Here is a 22,096-nt window from a genome sequence, read left to right on the forward strand (position 1 = left end):
TCTCTTTCTGCAGACAAATAATAAACCAGAGGAAAAATAGTAACATTTGATCCAATTATTTCAAATTAAAAGACCATACCAGCAGTGGTTTTGCATGTTTTAGTCCATTTAAAACAAAGTCCATGTTTTGTTATTGCCAACTTTTTTTACAAAGACTGAAGTGACATGAGCGAGCAAAAAAAGAGGGTTATTTTTTTAGGGCTGCTCCCTTTTAGCTGATTAGTCGACTAATCGGTCATTTGGTCTTAGTCAGCTTAGATTTCTTTAGTCGATTAGTGATGTTTTATGCTTTTTTCATGCTGAATGACTTATTTCCAAGAAACGTACGAGCACATCTCTGGTAAACACAAGAATTAAAGCGGTGCTTTTGCATGACTCTTTGCGGAGAAACTCAGATTTACAGATCTGTCGATTAAATCAACTAATCGATTAGTCGGTACAATTGAATGAGTGTTAGTCGACTAAGAATTTCTTCAATCGAGCACAACCCTATTATTTTTCCACATTTCTGGTACACAACATTAAAAGCTCACCAGAAACGTTCAATTGTACACAAGAAACTTTCTAGTTTCTCTACATTGAAGTCTGTGAATTCTGTTTGTTTTTTTCTTTCCTTCTATCAAGCCCGGCTTCATTTACTCTCCTTTCTAATAATCCAACTTCCTTCCTGCATGCAACAAAAATACTAAACAAACTATTAAAAGAGAATAACATACAGTATATGCATACAGTTCTGGGAGAAATTTTAGGTATAATTTGATAATGTTAACAATGCAAGACGAAAACTTTTCCGTAAAATGTGAGACATGAAATTGCAATTATGAAAATGAGTTAACATGAAAAGCATGACCACGCAATCATGTGTTAACAGTATAAGCAAAAAAAAAATAGAATTCAGTGAGACAACAAAAAGGCTTGAAACACGAGTGGGTGATAAACAAAGACAAAATGATTACCCAAACTACCGACTAAGTTGCAATAAACCAGAATGATCCTGTAGGATAAATACTTGTCTTTACTCCTCTGTGAATTCTGTTTCCTTCTCTTTTTCACTCCATGCCTGTTTGTCTCTCTCCTCTCTAATAAATCAACCTCCTTCCTGTTTGGAGAATCTCTGCTCAGCTCTCTTTGCGTCCCTCTACTTCATCCTCTATCTCTGTCTTTCACTGCCTAACAGCCTGTTTTGGCTCCAGAACCACCCCCCCTCGACGGTCCTTTCACACTGTTTTAATGTTAACAGGATGCTCTGTTTTCTACCTCCTTACAGTCCAAAGCAGCGTAAACGTGCAAATCTGTTTTTCTTCATGGCTGTCTTAAGCCTGAACTCATCCCCTGGCTCAGCCCCAATGGACCAATCCAAGAATTTCCCAAATCTCAAAAACAGCTCCCGAGTGGAGTCTTTTGGCACACAGATGACACGTTCACTTGTAATCACTACAAAATAATCACTTTGATTTCTTTCTTTTTTTTGGGATTATTATCATCCCTGTTGCATTGGAAACTATCCTACTGACCTCTGTTTCTCTTCTTCTTCTTTTTTTCATCTCAGGCTGTCTGTAGTCACGTTCATTAACGTTAACTTTTTTCTACCTATTGTTTCTCAGCAATGTTGGTGTTTTTGAGTAGTCTCGCATTGCCAGACCTTCCTCCACAGCACTGTGGAGGAGGGTCTGGCTAGTCCACACAGCATTCCGGGATGAAAAAAACAAACAAAGTGCTCTGGTTTAGTGGCATTTCTTTAAACCAATCACAATCGTCTTGGGCGGCGCTAACTAAGCGCCGGACGGAGCCACGGTGCCGCTGCAAAATAGCCTCAGGAAGGAACTTGTTTTGGTGGAACGTGTGCACGTTCAAAAGTTGTTTTAGTCGTAACAACAGAAAACTCAGATTGGACAGATAGTCTAGCTAGCTGTCTGGATTTACCCTGCAGAGATCTGAGGAGCAGTTAACCATAGTCCTCATAAATCAATCTTATCATCTAACTCTTAGCAAGAAAGCGAATAAGTCAATATCCCAAAATGTAGAACTATTCCTTCAAGTTTGCATTTGTGCCAAAGCACATAACTTCTCAGTATTCCAAATGGATAATCAAATTGTGGAAAAAAGCATTAGCTCTTTTTTTGCAAAGATATTTCCAGCACATACATATTATGCCATCTTCACTTAGAGTATGCAGCAAAATCAATTCAAAGATGAAAAGAAATGACAAGCATATCATACATTTCTGAAGACAATTTGATAATGTGAACAATGCATTTCAATATAAAACATGCAAGTGCAATTATAGCAAAATAAATTAACATGAAATGCATGACACAGTCCCGTGATGACACTCATGATCACAAAATAATGAATAAAATGTCAACAAAAAGGCGTTTTTAATGATGTGAATGCACACACTCATGCATGGACACTGAACAGACTAGATTGTCTTTGGTTTTTGTTGTTGTGTACAGCCCATCGGTGCGGCAGCTTAAAAAGAGAGACGAGGCCACACTGAGGTTGGGATTAATGTTGCTGGCAGACTCCAGGTGACCGAGCTAAGCCGCTGCGTGCGTGCACGGCTCCATGCACGGCTGTGTTTAACACAAGGCCCGACATGAGAGCTGTCTCGTTAAAAGTCCCTCGATTTGACTCTGGACTAGCCACGCTGGATTCAGAGGTTAGAGCTTGAAGCTGTCGGAGAATTAAATGGGTTTAGGCTTTTGTCAGACCCAGTGATGGAACTTTTTTTTTAAGGAGAAGTGTTAAACTTTAGTGCTGCACATAATTGATGTCCTAACATGTGCACATTTGTATACAGTATGTGATTATTTATGTATTTATTTATTCCTGTCCATGTTCAGTATGACAGATTTACCTGTGTACTGTCCAATTGGATTCTGTCATTGGTTTTGGGGGGGAAGGAGTTGTTGTGATGTGTCGATGTGTGTCCTGTGTTGTGTTTACAATGCTGTTGGCATCTGGTGGTGCTTTTTCTGTGTATGTGTTTTAGACCTCCTGCCGCACACTAAACTTTCCGTTTCTAAGGATAAATAAAGTGGAACTTGAACTTGAACTTGTATTCTCTCTTTCTCTACCTCCCTCTTTCTTCACGCAGGTCTGAGCAGACGCTTCAACTCAGCACCCGTCTGTTTAGTCCATCAGTGAAGACAGCTCTTCAAGTTAGGTAAGCTAATAAAAAAAATAAAAAATATGTGAATAAACAAGAGTCTAGAGTCATCTCACACCTAAATAAGTTAGAAATTTAAGAAAAAAACATAGCACAAGTCTGGACCTCTGCCACATAGTATTCTATGCACTACTTCTACTCATGACATTTCACACTCGCTTTTCCCATGACTCATGGGGCCTCAGGAGTCCGATCTAAGTGGCTGCACTCACCCAGATGATTAGCTTGGCTGTCCATGGATGTATAATAGAGGGGGAATTATACTCTACAACATGTTGGACGGAAGAAGGGGCGATTGTTTGGGTTGATGTCATGCGAGATATTTTTGACCGGCAAAAAAAAAAAAGCAGTCATTAACTCGTAATTCGTGTTTTGACTCTTTCGCTGGTCAAAAATGCGTGTTGAGTTTCGTGGCAGGAAAAATGAAATGACAGAGCGAGTGGCAAAGATTTTGTGGCAAATTCAGAGAAGTCTTTTGTTTGTGTGTGTGTGTGTGTGTGTGTGTGTGTGTGTCTATATTTAGCTCATGTTAACAATGTGTTTACTCCAAACGAGTTGTGGGTTTAGCTTAGTGGATGCATTTTGGGGGCCTCATTTCAAGGGCGTGTTTGTTTGCGTGTGTGCGTGCGGTTCATTTTTTGGGGTGTTTGTGCACATGTTCAGGTTGATTTGAGCAGGGAGTGTGTGTAGGTGTGTGTGTGTGTGTGAACGTGGGTGTGCTGGGCGTGCGCTGTGGACAGTCATCATTATCCTCACAGCCATGAAGGACGCGTAATAATGTAAGACGGCTGGGGAGGGAGGGACTGACTGCTAAAGAGACAGACAGACGGGGAGTTGTTGGGAAACACAGCGGAGGGCTCAGTGCTGTGTGTAAAATTTGGTTGGGACAATTACCAGGAATTATTATGCAGAAATAGCTGGTGTCCTATTTATTTATTTTTTTATTCTGGTTGCCTGTGCTTTAAATTAAAGCATGGAAATTTCACGTTATGAGGTTTTTTAACATTAATATGCGTTCCCCCAGCCTGCCTATGGTCCCCCAGTGGCTAGAAATGGTGATAGGTGTAGACCGAGCCCTGGGTATCCTGCTCTGCCTTTGAGAAAATGAAAGCTCAGATGGGCCGATCTGGAATCTTGCTCCTTATGAGGTCATAAGCTCAGAGCAAAGAGGCAGTTGGTCAAGGCCACACCCCCACCCGTATTTGTACTGGATGTTTAGCCACGGTATGTTATTTCTCATGGTAACCGCCCATTTCTTCCCAACAAGTTGCTGTTGTCGGTTGCAGCAAAACAGTGATACACTTACATACCACCCCCAATCAGCACCAGCCTAAAAATCTAAAATGACATCAACAGCCCCAACCAGCAAGCAGCCATCAGTGTATTGATGGATTTAAATGGCTTGGCTGCCATTTGTGTCCGTGCAGTTAGGAAAGACCCCTGGAGCTGCGCCTGGAGGATCTGGTGACCTATTTCAGGATCCATAACATGTTCAAAGTCCACTCTCTGCAGCCAGCATCCTCTCCTGACCACCACCAGCCCCTCCCACTCCGGGGTTCAAATCACCATGGGAACAATGACATCACCGTGGGGCTGATGTGTGCCAGGAAGCATCTACTCCTCTGATTAGATTGACGAATCTAACTAAAGAGAAGGGAAAAGCAAGCACGCCGGCAGTGAGGGGAGGGAATAAAATCTAAAGTTAGAGACACAGCAGTCGGTTTGATTTAATCAATCATAAATCATCTTGGAGGACAATTCAGTGTGCAGACAGACTTCCCTCTGAAAACTCACAAAAAAATCCAATAACACCAATCAAGTCCTCACAATATGCCATTTGAAATACAAGAAATTTGATAAGCAGGTTGCTAACCGCTCAAAAAAGCACTATTGACTATTACTGCTGGGTTTGTAATTGAGATGCATGTTTATGGTCATTTACTTGATCACTTAATGTTAGGTGAATTAAGTGACAGTAATTCATTATGAACGAGTTATAATGTTAATGTTGGGTAACCGCCATTTGTAATCCAAACTGTTTCATCTGTGTTTTATTTAGAAATGTAAGAGTGATACTAAAGTAGTTCAGAGGAAGAAAGTACAGTCATTTGGCTAACAGCTGATTGGATGTGACACACTTGCAGCGTCATGGTGGCATGAAGGTTATAGAGGTCATGTTATGATCATCTCGCCACTTGGCAGCAGACATCCTAAATATTCATTCCATCAGAAAAGATTAGATTTCAATCACACGTTAATCAGTCCTGTGAATAAATGGCTTGCGTTCGGTATATTCATGTTCAGATTCTAAAGACTGTGATCAAAGATGGGGAGGAATAACCAGTACTAGAAGCACTTATTTAAAAGGAATGTAGATACTGTGTAGAGACGCACTCAATTTATGGAGTATACATATTTGATAAGATGAGTACTATTTTTAATATTTGTGTTTTTTGACTTGTACACATGGAAAGTCTAGTTTGCAAAAAGTTGATTTTTAAGCCTGTTTCACATGCTCACATCACTAACTACAACAGAATTTCAGAAAATATATTCTAATTTTGTCATGTAATGTCATTTGTTATTGTCACGGTATCAGTGTTGCTTAATTCAGATGTTTTGGCACGATGAGATATGTTTCTGAGAAGTAACAAAGCCTTGTTAGTTCCCAGTGCACCTATACTGCTGTTATTACGGTACTTAATCTGCAAGGAGAGGGAATCAGCCCTGCACTTCTTATACATGGGCGTGTGTATGTTTGTTTTCGTGTGGGCCTTGCCCGTCATGCTGCTGTTCACCATATACACAGTTCATTCACACTTCAATGGCGGCGCTCATTATTGCCACGTCAATCCCCCACGTGTCTTGTTGAGTCAACGCAACATAATCCGCTGCTGCTGAGGAGGAAGCCGCTGGATTCTGGGTTGATTACAGGACAGGGCAACCTTGACTGTCCTGCTGTCCTCCTCAGGGCTACTGTTTAGTGTGACAGTTAGCCGCCATCCACTGCAAAGTATTACACAGTGACTGTTTACATGGCTTGTGATACTGACCCTATTCTAAACTCAGGCATAACACAGCATTGCTCAGGAAATGTTTGGCCACATGGCCTCCACATTTGGATGCAGAAATAATATTCAGAGATAGAATTATACTGTTAACCGTCCGATTTACGATTGGGATGTAGAAAATCATACCCAAAGTTAGAGACCACACTCAAACACACACACCTACAGACAGAGAGACACACACACACACACACACACACACACACTCGAGCGCTCCCACAGAGGATTAAGGCCAGGTTGGCCTACTGAGTCTGGCTGCCAGAGATTCCATCCTCCCTCTTAAATGGATGGTGACATTCCGATGTGAGCGGCGCTCCATGGAGGCGTGATGAGTGACCCAGATTGGGGTGGGGTTGATGGGGGCGGGGGAGGCGCAGACGGTAGGGAAGTGAGGTCGGATTAAGGACAGGGTGGAGTTGGTAGAGAAGAGGGATGCTGCGGCTGGAAGGTAGCGCGAGGTGCAGCAGGGGGGCTCATGAGAGTGCTAGACGACGGCGTTGAAAGACAAAAGAAAGAGGGAGAAAAGGGAAGTCAGTCGAGCCTCAGGCCTCCTGCCACGGCTCTCTTGTCCCATGCTGGCATGCTCAATTTAAGAAATCAATCCCGAGATGTAATGGGATTTGACAGTGCTTTTTTGACTCCCGGTGCAGTTGATTTAACCCTTTGAAGATTTGGACATTGTGATGGTTCGCATGCTGTGCACTTACGGACTAACTGCTGGGGTTCTTGCCTTTTCAGAAGTGTAAAAGTCAAACATTATTTAATAGTTTGAGATTCTCTAAAAGATAATGCTATAACCTAGTTTCTAATAAAGTGACACAGCTTAAGCGTAGGTGCTTTTGGTTGTTCAGGTTTGTTTTAGTGCAGACCTGACCTGTTGTCACTCTAAATGGCACTGCAGGTGCCACATCAGTCTAGAGTATACCTCGTTTTTCCTGCTCATAAAAGCAACTTTGTCAGATACCCACAAAGCTAATTGCAGATTTATTAAAAACCTGCTGCTGTTTTGGTGTTCTATTTGGAAAGATGCCCATTATACACTTTTTCATTTTCTTTTTAACACAATATGACTGGTTAAAAGCTAAAAGGGATCCATGGGAGAGGGCAATGTCAGATCACGTTAACCGCAAGAGGATGACAAGGTGTGCCTGAAAGGCAAGGTCCTGAGCAATTTGGCACTGCATTGTGATCCAACAGGACAGGTGATAGCTTTGATTCACATGGGTCCAACTGCTGTAACTCGCAACCAATGCTACCAGTTTTTCTTAATCCTCTTTGTATTAAAATGTCAGTGGTTCTTAGTATTTTACATGCTGCTGGTAGGGGAGGCAAAACGTCAACACAGCAAACAAGCCAACAACTAATAAAAGAGGTATATGAAGTCTATCTAGACCCCTGGGGGTGTAATGCATTTGGATTTGTGAGAAAAGGTATGATGTGCATGTGTGTTCATCAAATGTTTATGTAAACAGCCAAAGTTGATGTCATCCTTTGTAGGGACAATATGTAAATGCCAAGTGTGGCGTGACATTGCCAAAACAGCAGCTGAAAGCGGGTCAATGCAATTCTCAACCACCATCAGCACAATCTGGCTGTCCCCGCACCAGTTTTCTTCCTTAGCAACAGCTGGGACGAGACTGAGCCCTGGGCTGACATTTTCAGCTTCAGACAGTTTGGTCCCCATATCTTTGAGTGTCAGTAGGTCTTTCTTTTTCTCTCTCTCTCTCTCTCTGCTCTGATCCTCACATCTTCCCACTGCAGCAGACATTAGCCCCGATCACTGTGAGCCTGTCGTCCTGCAGCGCTGCAGGGAAGGAGAGAGACTTAGAAAGGAATGACGAGGGAAGAGAGATTGAGACAAAAGAGAACTGTCTATTTCACAAAGGCGTGTACATATTTTAGGACCGAAGCTGCCACAATCTTGACATGTCCCTGATTTATTTATTTTTCTTAGCAGGGTTGAAAACATAAATTAGATATTCAATTTTCAAAGAACACTGACATTTTGAAAAATATGTTTTCTTGCTGAGAGTTTTTTTTTTGTTGTTGCCATGAGACGGTTGATACAACTCTCATCTATCTGTATGCTAAATATGTAGCTTGTCAGCCGGTTAGCTTATCTCAACATAAAGAATGGAAATAGAGACAACATCTAGACTGGCTCTGTCACAATTTAGATCAGATTCAGACTGATATTGATCAACTACAAATGTTTTCAAGCTCTGACTCTGGCTAGTGGATGGATATATGAGCTTATTTTAATATAATAATTTTTTGATGAATGTTTGCAAACTCATCAGCGTGACCGGAAAATGCGAAATGCATGAGATTTGCTAACAGCTAACGGACTTAGTCCGAGAGAAAGAAAGGGACATGAGAAACAAATGGAGGAAAAAAGGATGATTTTGTTATGATAATATGAGCTGCTGCAGCTGATGATGATGATGCAATTTAGCTAGGCTGGTAGCAATGGAGGGCCCCCTGCTAATCTTGTTTAAAAAGCAACATTATGTGTTTCCTCTAAAGGGAAAAAGGCTTTTATGAGGGTGCATGCTTGATTAGAATGTAGATACATTGGTGGTGCATACTCGATTGGGACAAAGCTTTTGTCATTATAATTGATGGATAAGAGCTTGTTGTAGGAAAGGCAGTGAGAGCTGTAATAAGTGCTGCAGTCTGCCATGTTCTGCACCTGTGTGTGTGTGTGTGTGTGTGTGTGTGTGTGTGTGTGTGTGTGTGTGTGTGTGTGTGTGTGGCGGCGTGCGTGCGTGTAAAGCACTTTTTTGCCTGAATAGGGCAAGACTGTCAAACCCATCTGCCGGACCCCCATAAGACCTCTTCAGGTTGCCATGGTAACAACCTCGTTATCATTGGTGAGGGGATATGAAGGGTGTGTTTTCATCATTTCACAAGCTGCTTGCTGCAGTGCACCTTAACAATTGTTGTCTTTATTTTATCACATATTCGAGATTTATATAAATTCTATTGTAGATGCTGTTTACTCATTTGTTTACTGTTGCGTTTTGGATTGAGCCTCGCCTCTTAAGCATTAAAACATGTGCCGTTCAGGCAATACTTCAGGAATGAAATCTCATCCACAGGCAGGTGACGGTGTCATGCTCCACCTGTTACCAGAAACACACATTTGGAAGCCTTTGGGAGCCACAAAAAAAAATAGAATAGAGCGGGCACAGCTCCTTCCTGTCTCAGCACGTGGATGCTGAGACAAAGACCAGTTTACTGAGCCGGTAGAGGAACAATGTTGCACCTCACTCCCTCTGGTGGCTGATTTGTGATCTTCACCATGCAGTGTGCATCCTGTGTCAGAGTTAGCTGAGATGACTCCTCTCTTGTTCTTTATCATCTCTACATCTCCCTCTTTCTTCTACATGAGCGAACCTCATAATCATCTTCTTTTTGTTCTCCCTTTTTCCCCACCACTTGCTCTAACAGGTTGACCTGTCCCCTCCCCGGTGTCCCAACAGGCAGGCATGGCAGACGGTCAGCAGCCAGACGAGCACTGGGCCTCAAACGGCCAGGAGAATGGTGAGAATGGCTACTCTGCCTACAGCTCTGCCTACAGGGAGAATGGATATCACGGTGGAGCAGCTGCACATCCTGGAACGACAGGTAGGAACGCGGACACAGTGTGTTTGTGAGCGGGTGTGGAAGCATGTGCATGCAGCACTGGGTCAATGGCATTGATTGGACTGCATACACATACTGCCAGATGGGTCTTGTTAATGTGATTGGTTCCATGGTGCCAGGCAACGGCAGCCAATCCCCAAAAGTCACCTGTTTCATATTCAAATGAGGACTACTGAACATGAACAATCTGCTGTAGCAGTGCTACTAAAGGTTGAAGGACATTGCTGTGGTTCTTCGAGACTGTGTAGAGGGCATCTATAAATTTTCTGGAAGTAGACCAGCAAGCTCAATGACTCCTACTGTAGTATGAAATATACTCCAAGCTTTGAGTAAAACTATAAGGATAGGAGGTATCTTGCAATGAAGCTGTTTTATTTTATAGTGGATGGTTGCCTTTCAGAAACATGCTTATTTTAAGGATTTCACACTTAGGAAAACAATATATCAGATTAAAACTCTTTACATCTCACTAAGAAAACAAAGCATCATATCCATCAATTAAGAACTTGAAAAAACAGGCTGCTGGAGGTCAGGTTTTCAGCAAAATGCCAATATTATGATGATATGTCGCTGATATGTCTGCCTAGCTTAAAGGAAAGAGAGAGAGAGAAGGGAAAGATAGAGGGGTAGAGAGGAAAGAAGTCAGAAGAAGGAGAACATTAATAAAAGGGGGGAAAAAGATGGAAACCTTAACAATGTGCATGTCTACATCTGGATGAACCTGTACTTTTTATAGTGAATTGAATGTAAATACTAAGTTTGTCAATGTCTTTTCATGTTTTTATGGTTGAATCAAATGTTGAGCCACTGCAGTGTGACTCTGTATATGTTATATGTATATGTATATGACATTTTACACAATCTGAGGTAAGTTGATGCTCTAAATGCATCCATCTGCACTTGACATTGAGTTAAAGGCCCAACTGGCCACTAATCAAGTCCTAGAGGAGCATGAGATTCATCACACACACACACACACACACACACACACACACACACACACACACACACACACACACACACACACACACACACACACACACACACACACACACACACACACACACACACAAAAGAAGCACTGTTCCCAAACTCAAAGGGAGGCCAACCATAGACATAAGATCAGAAAAGATATACGTTTTTCATTTCCTACCTCCCATCCATGTCTTGTCTTGCCGGTGTTGTCTGTCTCTGTCTGCCTCTCTTTCTCTCTCTCTCTCTCTATCTCCCTTCGCAGTGGATGACTCAGCCAATTTGCCTCCCTCCCCTCCCCCCTCTCCATCCGCTGAGCAGATTGGGCCCGTGGCACAAGGTACACCCATTCACTCTTATAACCACTCAGACCACTCAGGATGAGAGTGTGAATTGTTGTGAGAGTGGTAACAATAAATATCGCTAAAAGAAGACACCAAACACACAATTTCAAGTTCTCAAAACGTGGCAGCCACTCGCATGATTAGAAATACTCCTCCTCTTTCTTCTGGTCCCTTTAGTGTTTAATGTCAGTGTTATGCATGTCAGCTAATCGTTAAATCACCTTTAGGGGGCTGCAGCATGTGCCACCCTGTCCTGTTCAAAATTTGGTCAATTTTTTTCAATATTAGTTTAGTATTAGTTTTCTAACATATACCAGTAAGTTATTGCTTCTGGATACTCAGGCTAGATAACATCCAACAGCATCCTTCCTCCCTTTATGCTATAGTACATACATAACCTGCCACTGGAGCCCTTGATCTCAGTAGTCTGCTTTCCCCTCAAAACATCTCCTCTGTTGTTCCTTTGCTCATTGTGTCTATTGATTTTCTCGAGGAGTAAATCACAGATTGTCTTTCAGCTCGTTACTCACAGAAAACAGTGCAGTCTGTTTTCCTTGCATGTGGAATGCAATCACCAAAGTGTAGAGTCATATAGTCCCACTGCATGGTTTATGGCCACTTATTCAGATTAATAATACTAAATAATAAACTGAACTAATTCTAAGAGTAATTTGTTCATATCTTTTTAGATTTTTCCATAACATGGGATATATTCTGAAAAAAGACTGAAGGATTGCATCCATGTTAGAGTTAAAAATATATTATTATATAACTGTAGTCAGATGCTATAATTATTATTTCTAAGGCAAAAGAAACGTATTGATCATAGATAGACTAGAACTTGCATTAATTGCATTCCATGCATCTCCATCAGAGCTGAAAGTAACCCATGTAACCCCAGCTGTGTTGTCCTCCATGTCTCATCTACTGTATGTGTCACCCTTCCCTGCTCAAAGAAGATAAAGTAGAGGTTGTCAGTCAACAGCAGTATGAGGAGGAGGAAGAGCCCCACAATTACCAGGAAGAAGTGGCGTATGAGCAGCCTGGAGACTTGCTCTTAGAGCAGACAGATTATTTAACAGAGCCCCAGGCTTTGGGCTGCCAGAAAGCCCAGACACCTGAGGTCCTCAATGGAGGAAGTCATCAAGGTGAACACAGCCCGTCACAAAAAGGTGTGTGTGTTTTTTATGGGGTTTTGTGTGCGTGCATACAGTTTGGTTGAGTGTACTATATGTGTGAGCCTCTCTATTAAAGCGCGTTGGAGTGAATATCCATAACCTATTTTGCATGATCCTCTTGTGCTCTGTAATGGGTACTAAGACTTCCCGCTCTTGATTTATAAAATGTGATGTGACTCAGGCTTTGCTGCCAACCTTCCTGCAGCTTTTTTGCTCTTAAATCCTTAAGCTTTCGCTTCAGTACCTGAAGTTGCCATGTGCAAAATGATGTGAGCATTTTGATTTTGTGCTTTCCATGCAAAACATAACCATTTGCTTTTCATTGGAGCAACATTAGAACACCTGATCAACCATATTTTAGTTGATCATTTATGCACTTTTGTATTGCCAGCTACATTGCAAATGCAAATATCACTGTCTATACTGTTAAGTGTTGCTAGAATTAGTTGTCTGTATATTTTTACGTGGGGTTTCCTGGAATATTGTGTGCAAGATGGTGTTTCTGAGTACACCCACCTGTATGGGTGCTTCATGAATCAGTTCTGAATGTATTTTAAGTCTGTTGTATATCACTTGCTTTGAGTTTCAATGTTCTCATTTCATTCCCATGCAAAGGACAATTCTGTTTTCCTATTGTTACAAAGGACACACTTTGGGCATTACAATCCACCCTCACTGGACATTGGACATGTATCATCATCAGTATCTATAAGGTTAATTGAATTGAACATACCCTTAAAAAATTAACTTAAACATTTTTATCCAAGCAATATAAATATTCATTTACATCCACACAGTATTCCTGTAATTGCAGTACAAACTGCAATGACACCATTAATAGTTAATTACATCAAATAATATCTTTCTTTATCATCAGGTTAACCATTTTTTGTCAATCCTTGTGTATTGCAATAGGAATTCAATATATTAGTGTACATTTATTTATTGTCATTTTACATCATGCAACTCATTCCTTCATTCCACTTATGCACGCTGTCTTACTGTAGGTGCTGTGACCCCCCTCTGTGCTGTTTTGGCCTGCTGCAAAATACACTATGCTGTGTGTTTTGCTTGATGGAGAGCTACTGTATCTATGTGCAGAAGGCCTCAGCTTGATTGTATTGGCTAGCTTTTGTTGATGCTTCAAGCAAAGCTTTTAGCTTATATGACCTGGCACAAAGTTGTACAGTATTCTTCAAACTCACAGCCCAGCCAGATGAATGTATCAGTAAGGCATCTTGTGAGCCTGCTATGACAGAAGATGAACCTCAAGTGGCGTCGCTGCATGAGAAGCAGTTGGCAGTTGAAAGAGCAACACCTGAAGGTGCAGAACTCGCTTCGATTGAACCTCCCCTTCCCTCTATGAAAAAGAAAGAGCTCACTGACACCTCCTCAATTGAGCAGGGTAACCAAGAAACAAAGGATTTAGTAGAAGAGGCTACTGAGAGCCACCTGTTTGTAGAGTCCAAAAACAAAGAAGCAAAACATCCTCTGACCGAGGAGTCAAATCTTAAGGAGGAAGACAAAGAGGGAGTTATCTTACCAAGCAAATCAGAAGCCCCTATGAATGAAAGCAAGGATAAGCCTGGGATGGTTGAGGGGATAAATAAGGAGGGCCAAGATGGTGGCAGTGACATAATGTTGCATAAGACGCCAGTGACTGACATTCAAAAAAAGGACCAAAGGCAAGAAACAGTCAAGTCAAGTCCAGAACCTGGCAATGGGTCGAAAGCAACATCAGATATTTCTGTAGGCCACGAGTCCGGAGCAAAAACCTACTTTGAGACATCCTCAAAAAACCACGAACAGGAGTCATCACAAACCCAGAGCTATTACGAACTCAGCACAGCAGCAGAGAAAAAATTAAATGAGGACACTAAAAGCATTGTGCAGAAGCTTGAGGAACAACAGGAAAAGAAAGCCAGAACTTCCTCGGGCAAGATGTCGCTAGAGCAAAGGAGCCTCTCCCTGAACATTACTGTTGAGTCTCCGGCAGGACAAACAGTGAAGGGAGAGAAGTCAAGGACTTTGTGTCCAATCAGTGGAAGCTTTGATGAATCTGAAGTTTACCCTTCAACACCATCTGTGCAGAGCCAACACCAGATTCTTCCAGCTGTCTCCATTACCCCAACTACCACTGAATCACCTGAAGATACCCCCACCAAGGCAGACACGCCTTTGCCTTCTGATAAGCACAAATGTTTTGAACATTCAGGAAGCCTCTCTGAAATGTTGGACCTGGCTGGAGACCTGCCTCGGCCATCATTAGAGAGAAGGGAGCTTGACCACATGAGGCGAAAGTCTGTGCCCGCCAATGTATCAGCTCTGGTGGGGAGCTCTTTGGCCAAGCTCGCCTTGGGAGATCAAACCTCAAGAGTGGTGGAAGGGGAAAGTCAGCTAGAGGAACTGGGCTACTGTGTCTTCCATGAGTACTTAGGGCCCATGCCATCTCCTGCTGATGTACCGAGTCCTGGGGACTCTCCGCACCAGCTTTTCCCTTCTATGGAGAGTGAAGTTGAGGAGGAGATTGGGGCCACAAAAGTTGAAGGTGTTCAAAAAGGAACTCAACAACAAGATCATAAAGGTATTATCTCTGAGATTTCTCAAAAAATAGGGTTTGAAAAGAAAGATGCACCAGTAAAGAGTACCCTGATTCTTGAAAGAGCTCTGACAAGTGGAGTAAAACCTGATCGCCTTAGAATCCCAATGACTTCTTCAAAAGACAGACTGAATGAGTTTCGTTTGGAGAGTGGCCTGCCTGGTGACATAAAGATCCAAGCAATCCCTGAGGTAGACATTGAAAAAGACCCCTCCAGAGAGGCTTCTCCCAGCCCACCAGACAGTTCCTTTACTTTCACTCCTTTGGAAACTGGAAGCAAGGTTCCCCCAACTCCCACCACCCCCAAGTCCCCATGTGATACTCCCACAGATACCCAAGTCCTTGAAGAGAAGGCAGGGAACGATGTCCTGCCGGAGGTCAAAGCAGAGAACCATCCAGAGTCTGAGAGAATTGATAATGAACAGACAGAGTCAGACAAAGAAATACAGAAATCTGAGCAAAAGGAATTAGAAGAAAGAAGGGAGGAGCCAAACACAAACATACCAGCATCATCTCAGTCTTTAGAAAAGAGCACAGAAAAAGATGACAAGAAAATTGAAAGTGAGAATGGGATACCTACAAGATTAGAAAGAATAGAAAAGCAAGAGACCCCAGAAGATGTTCAGGATTTAAGCACCGGAAAGCCCTTAGATGAGAAAGATGCCAAAATCCAGTTACAGGAGGTGACTCTGGATAAGGTTGCTCCAAAAATGCCACAAATATCCTCCCCAGTCATCATTATACCTCAAGCACAAGTAGAGGAAGAAGCAGATGAAGAGGATGAAATTGAGATTGCCGAAGAGCCTCAAGAGGTAATTGAAGAAGCTGAAGTCCCTGAGAGTCTAATTAGGGGGAGGCTGACGGTAGGCGATCAGATGGTAGAAGAATATCCCAAGTCTGGAGCAGAAGAATGTAGTCACAGTGTGCAAAGCAGTGATAATGGGGAGCCTGTGACAGACAGTTCGCACTTGCCTCTATGCTCCGACCATGACCTCCCACAGCAACTGGATGAAGGTGGCAGAGATGATGGGATAGGTGAGGATAAAGTAAAACATACACAAATAAATAGGGATGAAGGGACTAAAGAGGTGGTAGAGAAAGACCCAACAGGAGAGGAGCAAGTGGAAGAAGTTGGTTCTGATGTGGTACGTGAAGAGAAACCGAAGAAAACGATGGAGGATGAGGGGGAGGAGAGGATGGGTGAACACGAGGTGGAAGAGACCTCTGATGTACTGCACCAGACCAGTCAGGCAGCTAATGATGAAACCACCATGGACGTCTCTATCCTAGATACAGACAGTGGCTGGATGGACTCACAAGGTACCCAGAGCTTGTAAAATTCACAAATGAATCACTTGTAAAATAAATGTTTAAGACACATTAATGTGTATTTAACATATTTTTAATACCAAAAACTAACTTACACCATGAAGTTTGTTTGATAGTAAATCTTAATGTGTCTTCTGTACTAAGCTAGCTCCCAGCTAGCGAGGAATGTGGAGAATTAGTTCTCTTTTAATTCCTCTCCACTGCAGATGATGACAAAAGTATCATGACTGAGCAAATTGAAGCCCTTCCTCAGGTCCAGCGTCCTACTAGTACACCTGTGGTGGACAGACCCGCTAAACGGGCCCCTGGCAGAGGAAGGGGCCACCCTGGCATCACTGAGAGTAAAGTGTCCCGCAAAGTAACTGGCCACCATCCACCAAGAGAGGAGATGAAGAAGAAAAAAGGTTCCGATTCTGTATTCACGAAGTGTTGTTTAGCTTAGAACAAATTGTTATATATCTTTTCATTTACACATTTTATTCCCTAGCGAATCCAATAGCAATGTCACTTGTGTAACTTGTTAAGTACAGATTTGCCTCTCTGCAGTACATTTAACTGAGGTTTGCATATTGGTATAATCCTGTCTCTCCTCTTTGCTGTAGCTGTGAGGAGGGCTGACCTGAATAAGGTTTCAGCCCTCCAATGTCGTTCTCCATCTCGAAAGAGTGTAGCCAAATCAGCAGCCAGACATCCTAGGCCCGCTCTGCTTCACGGCTCTGCTAGACGCAAGGCCACAGGTGAACACTCTTCACCGGGAATCGGTGCTGTGGATAGAGAGAGTGCAGCCAAGTTCTAATGTACACTCTGCAACCTTCCCTGTATTACTTTTTATTCTGGCTTTATATGAACTGAACATATTCATAAAAATAACAGAAATAAACATTGCTAACTGAGTTCCACAAAACCTGACAAATGGTAAATTCTTTATTCAACGCTATTTAACTGCAAATACGGTAAAACCTGGAACAATTTAGGGTTTGAATTGTGGCTACAAATGTACAATAAGAGATATTTTGATGACTTTGCTCTCTCTCTATTGATGGCTCCTTGAGAAATCAAGCAGGTGCAATGTAGCTGGCAAACATAATGTGTCGTGGTCTTTTTTTTTTATGAGCTCAACTGCTTTGTCTTTTGTCTGTTCTCATTTTGTCAAAAAATTGAGTATTTACTACTGCTTGGCCTCATATTCATTTTTATTTCTCACTAATGCCTCAGTGAATTGTTATTGGCATTTAATGAATGATAATAGCAATCCTGGTTTCATTCTTTTTCTGATCGTTAAATGCGACTGTAGGCTACATGTTTACTGGAAATGGCTGCATGTTGAAGGTCGCGTGTTTGGTCAGCTTGTGTGAAAATGTAGAGTGACTAAAATGTTTTGATGTGATTCAACCTGTAGAGGGGCGTTTTGCTGATCTCTGATTTTCTCCCAATAGTGATTTTCGACGTTTACGCTTGGACAGTCTATTCGGAGTACATTTATGGGAGTTTATGTGTGCTGTGTGTAAAAACAAATTCACACTCGCAAATGTCTCCCCTTTGCTGGTTTACATTGATCATTACAGCAGGACTCTTTCTTTACAGGTATGGAAAGCCATCAGCCCCTCAGTGTGGCCCACCAGTCCAGGGAAAGGACCACTGTAAGTATTATCAGCTACAACACATGCACACAATCACATGCATGCACACACTCAAAACGGCTGTGAATATCATAAGCATGATTTTTTTCCATTCATTATTAATGGTTAATTACTATATTGTGCTTTTGTTATAAAAGTAGGGGTTAATGCCCGACGAGGTGACCATTTTTTTTTAAACCATTATTTTATATTTTAATGCGTTTTACAATCAAAATCTAGAGTTTTTCTAAACGACCGCCTCGCTAGACATTATCCCTTACTTACCTAAGTAAGGGATAATGTCTGGTCTGAGCATAGGGTCTGAGTGAATACTCGATTCTGATTGGCTGCAGGGTGTCCATAAAAAGGAGTTCCGTTGAAACTGACTGTTTACCGTTCTAAATGAATACGCTACATTAAAAGAAAACGAAAATGTGAATCTGTTATTTCCAACACTGTGTGTTTTCTTCCTATAACACACAAGCTGCAAGAAGTAAGTTACACTGCTCCTCTGCACTTAATTTGTTTCACAGGGAATAACGTTATCTCATCCTGTTCGTTGTTCTGGTCGCTAACTAGTTCCGGCTGCGCCTGACAGTAGCTAACTTTACATATGGCGGATAATTGCTCGTGAAAATCGTTAGCTAGCTAGCTCGCTATATTGTTTTGGGGACAGTGACGTGGCTGGATAGCTAGCTTGTCTTGTTGTTAAACATACTTTTAAATTATATTTACTGATTTCCAACTGTAAACAAGGTTATTTACTTTGAATCAACGCTTGCTGGCTCGTAGCCGAGCTAAAGGGTTCTATCATGAGCTGAGCCAAAGATCCTCTAATGAGCTGAGCGGACTCTAGCTAATTATATCTCGTTGATGAGGCTGGCAAGTCGCATCTAAGGTCCGTCCTATTTAATGGAGCAGTGAACAACGTTAACGGATGGGAATGATTGTTCCAGGTATTAGTCTAACTCTCAGGCGTAACCACGGAAACAGAGTTATTGTTTAGAAAAAAAAAACTTTAGATTTCGATTTAAAACGCATTACAATGTAAAATTAAAAAAAAATTTTACTCGGCAACTGACCATGGTTTAAGTGGGTTAATGCCTTTCGAGGTGTCCATTGTTAAGGTAACGGCGAGGCGTGAACCGTCCGACGCGCATCCCTTTAGCGCAGTGGTTCTCAAACTTTTTTCAATAATGTACCCCTTTTGAATTGTTTCTTTAAGCCAAGTACCCCCTGACCAGCGCTTATCATTTTCGGTAGACAAAAAAGTGTATATAAACAGGAACAGTACAGCGATGTCAGCGATAGATTTACTAAACAACAGCCTTGTAATAAAAAAATTAAAAAAAAACAATGAAATGCTAATGAGAAAAAGAAAAAAACAGTAAAAAGAAGGGAGGAAGTAAGGCAAGAATAGGTCAAAATAGTATCAAAAACAGTGACATAAGAAGAAAAAAAAAGAAGGAAAAAGTAGAAGGACAGTATAGGAAGGAAGGCAAGATTAGGTCCAAAGAAGGCGACACAAATGTCACATTTTTGGTAGGAAAACAAAATTCTACATAAAGAGGAACAATGTGCTGGACAACAGCCTTGTAAATATTAAACATTTTGTTAAATATCTCATGTACCCCCTGCAGTCCTCCAAAGTACCCCTAGGGGTACACGTACCCCCATTTGAGAAACACTGCTTTAGCGTATTCAATACATTTCCTCACATCTAATACGAACATTAATTCCATTTCATGGGACGAGGATATTTCCAATGGATCTTTATTATTATCTCTCAAATCACACAATCAGTAGCCTACTATATTGTTGCAAACACCTGTGTCGCGTCAGTGCATAGGCTATCACAACATAACTGTGTAATGCCTCATGGACCTTGTTGTTTGCATGACAAACTGGATATTTTCTGCCTTTTTTTTTTTTTTTTTTACATTTCTGCATGTGTGTCTTTATTATTTCTCTCTGTGTGCACGTTCATTTTGTCTTGCATGCCTGCTTCTGTCCTTGTGCCAGTCTCGACAGAGGACATCTGTGAGTATAGAAATCCAATGAGAGTAGGCAGACACAGACAGTCATGTGCAGGTTTTACTATTTTACGCTAATAATGTGCAATACAGGGCCAAAGGGGCTCTCACAAATATCTTGAACTTCATCTTTCACCTTTCACCACTATTGCAACAAAACATGTTCAACCTCTGTCTAGTAGTCTCATTATGATTCATATCCTTTGTGTAAACATCTCCATCCATCCATCCAAGGCAAATACGTTTGTACTGTATGCTGTAAGTTTTTTTGACATCTCAGTTTGTAATAATATACTGTACAACTGAGACCTTAAGTTCAGCTGAGAACTTTGCTAAAAATAAAATGCTGTGAAATAACAAAGCATACAGTTCACTTGCATGTAGTATGTCTCTCCCTTCACCTCCACTTCATCCCATCTCACTTCTTTATTTCTCCACCTTTTTTGTCACCTCCGCCTCCTTGCTCGCACATCGTCCTGCATGCTTCCCTGCCTCTTGTCGCGGCTTCCAGAGCCCCACGCGGGCCGTTCTGTTAAAGATGGCATTTCAGCGCCGGGGATCGGATCACCAGCCCCCCCGGCCCAGCTCTGCCTGTAGCATTAAACGGAGCCCCTTGGTTCAGGCGGAGCTCAATGAGGCCCGCTGCTCCTCTGCATGTTCCGGCTCATCCCCTCTGCCAGACGAATGGGCAGAGAAGGTAAAATGAAAGGGAAAACAGGGATTGACAGCCTGATAGGTAACCAATGTCCGTGCACGCTGCAATGTGGTTGAGCCCAGGTATTGACTCTTCGGTGTGTGTGTGTGTGTGTGTTTGTGTGTGTGTGTTCATTCAGGAGAGAGCGTACCGCAGCCCAGAGAAGAGGTCGTCCCTGCCCAGGCCGGCCAAATCTCTGACACGCCACATCCCTGCTGCTGAACAAGAAGACAGCACCCCCTCCAGGCCAACCTGTAAGAATATGCACACAGATGCACAAAACGGAACCTCCCAGCTTGTTTTTGCCTCCCAAATTAACTGATCTTTTTACACAGCAGATTGCCTCTTTAATCTCTTGCATTTATACGTAAGACCCCTTCTTTTTAATTACTTTATTAAAATCTAACTCCTACCACCGTACACTCCCTTCCCTGCTCTTCTCTCCCCCCCTCCCCTCCCCATTTTCCTTTATCACCTTATTTAATCTGCCCCTTTTTCCTCCTTGTCCTTTTGCCTCTCCCCTCTGAAAGCGATCCAGTCCAGGGGGGACAGCAGGTCTGGAAGAGCCCCTGGTATGGCAGGTAGACCACCTAGTAGCTCTTTTTAGACCCATCAAAACCTCGTCAACCTATATGACATCTGGTTATTAGTGTATTAAGTGTTTTTTTTTATTTTAAAGAACTCCAAAATAAGGATTTACATTCTGTATAGAGGCGAGCATCGTCCGCTGACAAAGCCCTCATTCATTTATCTTGTTCACACATTATACTGAAGGGTGTCTGCAGGTTTCAAAAAGTCTTCAAATAATTCATTATTCAAGTCTCCTTACATTGCATTCCCCTCTTAATACACAACCGGGTTGCAATATGCAAAACATGCCTGATTTGATCTAATTTCTGCCCATTTAAAGTTAAAAGAAGATAATCTTCCAATCAGAAAGAAGGTCAATTTGCAAGTTCGTTTATTTAGTTTTGTTCCCCAATTTTGCCTTAAAGGTCCCATGACATGGTGCTCTTTGGATGCTTTTATATAGACCTTAGTGGTCCCCTAATACTGTATCTGAAGTCTCTTTCCCGAAATTCAGCTTTGGTGCAGAATTACAGCCACTAGAGCCAGTCCTATAATGAGCTTCCCTTAGGATGTGCCATTCACCATTTCTAGCCACTGGGGGACCATAGACAGGCTGGGGGAACTCATATTAATGTTAAAAAACCTCATAAAGTGAAATTGTCATGCCATGGGACCTTTAATTTGTTACAATTTCATTTAGAATATTGTAATCTGTAAATTTGGCTTTGTCAAAGCTGCAGTGACCTTATCAGAGCAACAGGTGGGATCCATAACAACAGGTTGCTACTTGTTCTTATTCAGGATGTTGTCGACTAATATCCTATCGGCTCTGCACCAGTATCCCAGCAACAAGCCGCCGGCGTTGAATGA

The 22,096-nt window shown here is 42.0% G+C and overlaps 1 protein-coding gene across 16 annotated transcripts in view; it reads left to right on the plus strand.

Annotated features, from left to right (window-relative positions):
- LOC120554148 (microtubule-associated protein 2-like) overlaps nucleotides 1-22,096 on the plus strand; it is a 66,520-nt gene that overhangs the window by 34,657 nt on the left and 9,767 nt on the right. For 3 of the 16 annotated variants that reach the window (XM_039792809.1, XM_039792811.1, XM_039792810.1), the window contains 11 exons: nucleotides 3,101-3,169; nucleotides 9,694-9,870; nucleotides 11,126-11,200; nucleotides 13,590-16,301; nucleotides 16,517-16,714; nucleotides 16,913-17,047; nucleotides 17,895-17,950; nucleotides 19,952-19,969; nucleotides 20,474-20,659; nucleotides 20,796-20,910; nucleotides 21,187-21,237. In XM_039792809.1, the coding sequence (XP_039648743.1) occupies nucleotides 9,732-9,870; nucleotides 11,126-11,200; nucleotides 13,590-16,301; nucleotides 16,517-16,714; nucleotides 16,913-17,047; nucleotides 17,895-17,950; nucleotides 19,952-19,969; nucleotides 20,474-20,659; nucleotides 20,796-20,910; nucleotides 21,187-21,237 (3,685 nt within the window). In that variant the 5' untranslated portion in view covers nucleotides 3,101-3,169; nucleotides 9,694-9,731. The other 13 variants (XM_039792805.1, XM_039792808.1, XM_039792815.1 and 10 more) reach the window with 12 other exon arrangements.

The sequence above is a fragment of the Perca fluviatilis genome, chromosome 24, assembly GCF_010015445.1.
Source record: "Perca fluviatilis chromosome 24, GENO_Pfluv_1.0, whole genome shotgun sequence".
Taxonomy (NCBI): domain Eukaryota; kingdom Metazoa; phylum Chordata; class Actinopteri; order Perciformes; family Percidae; genus Perca; species Perca fluviatilis.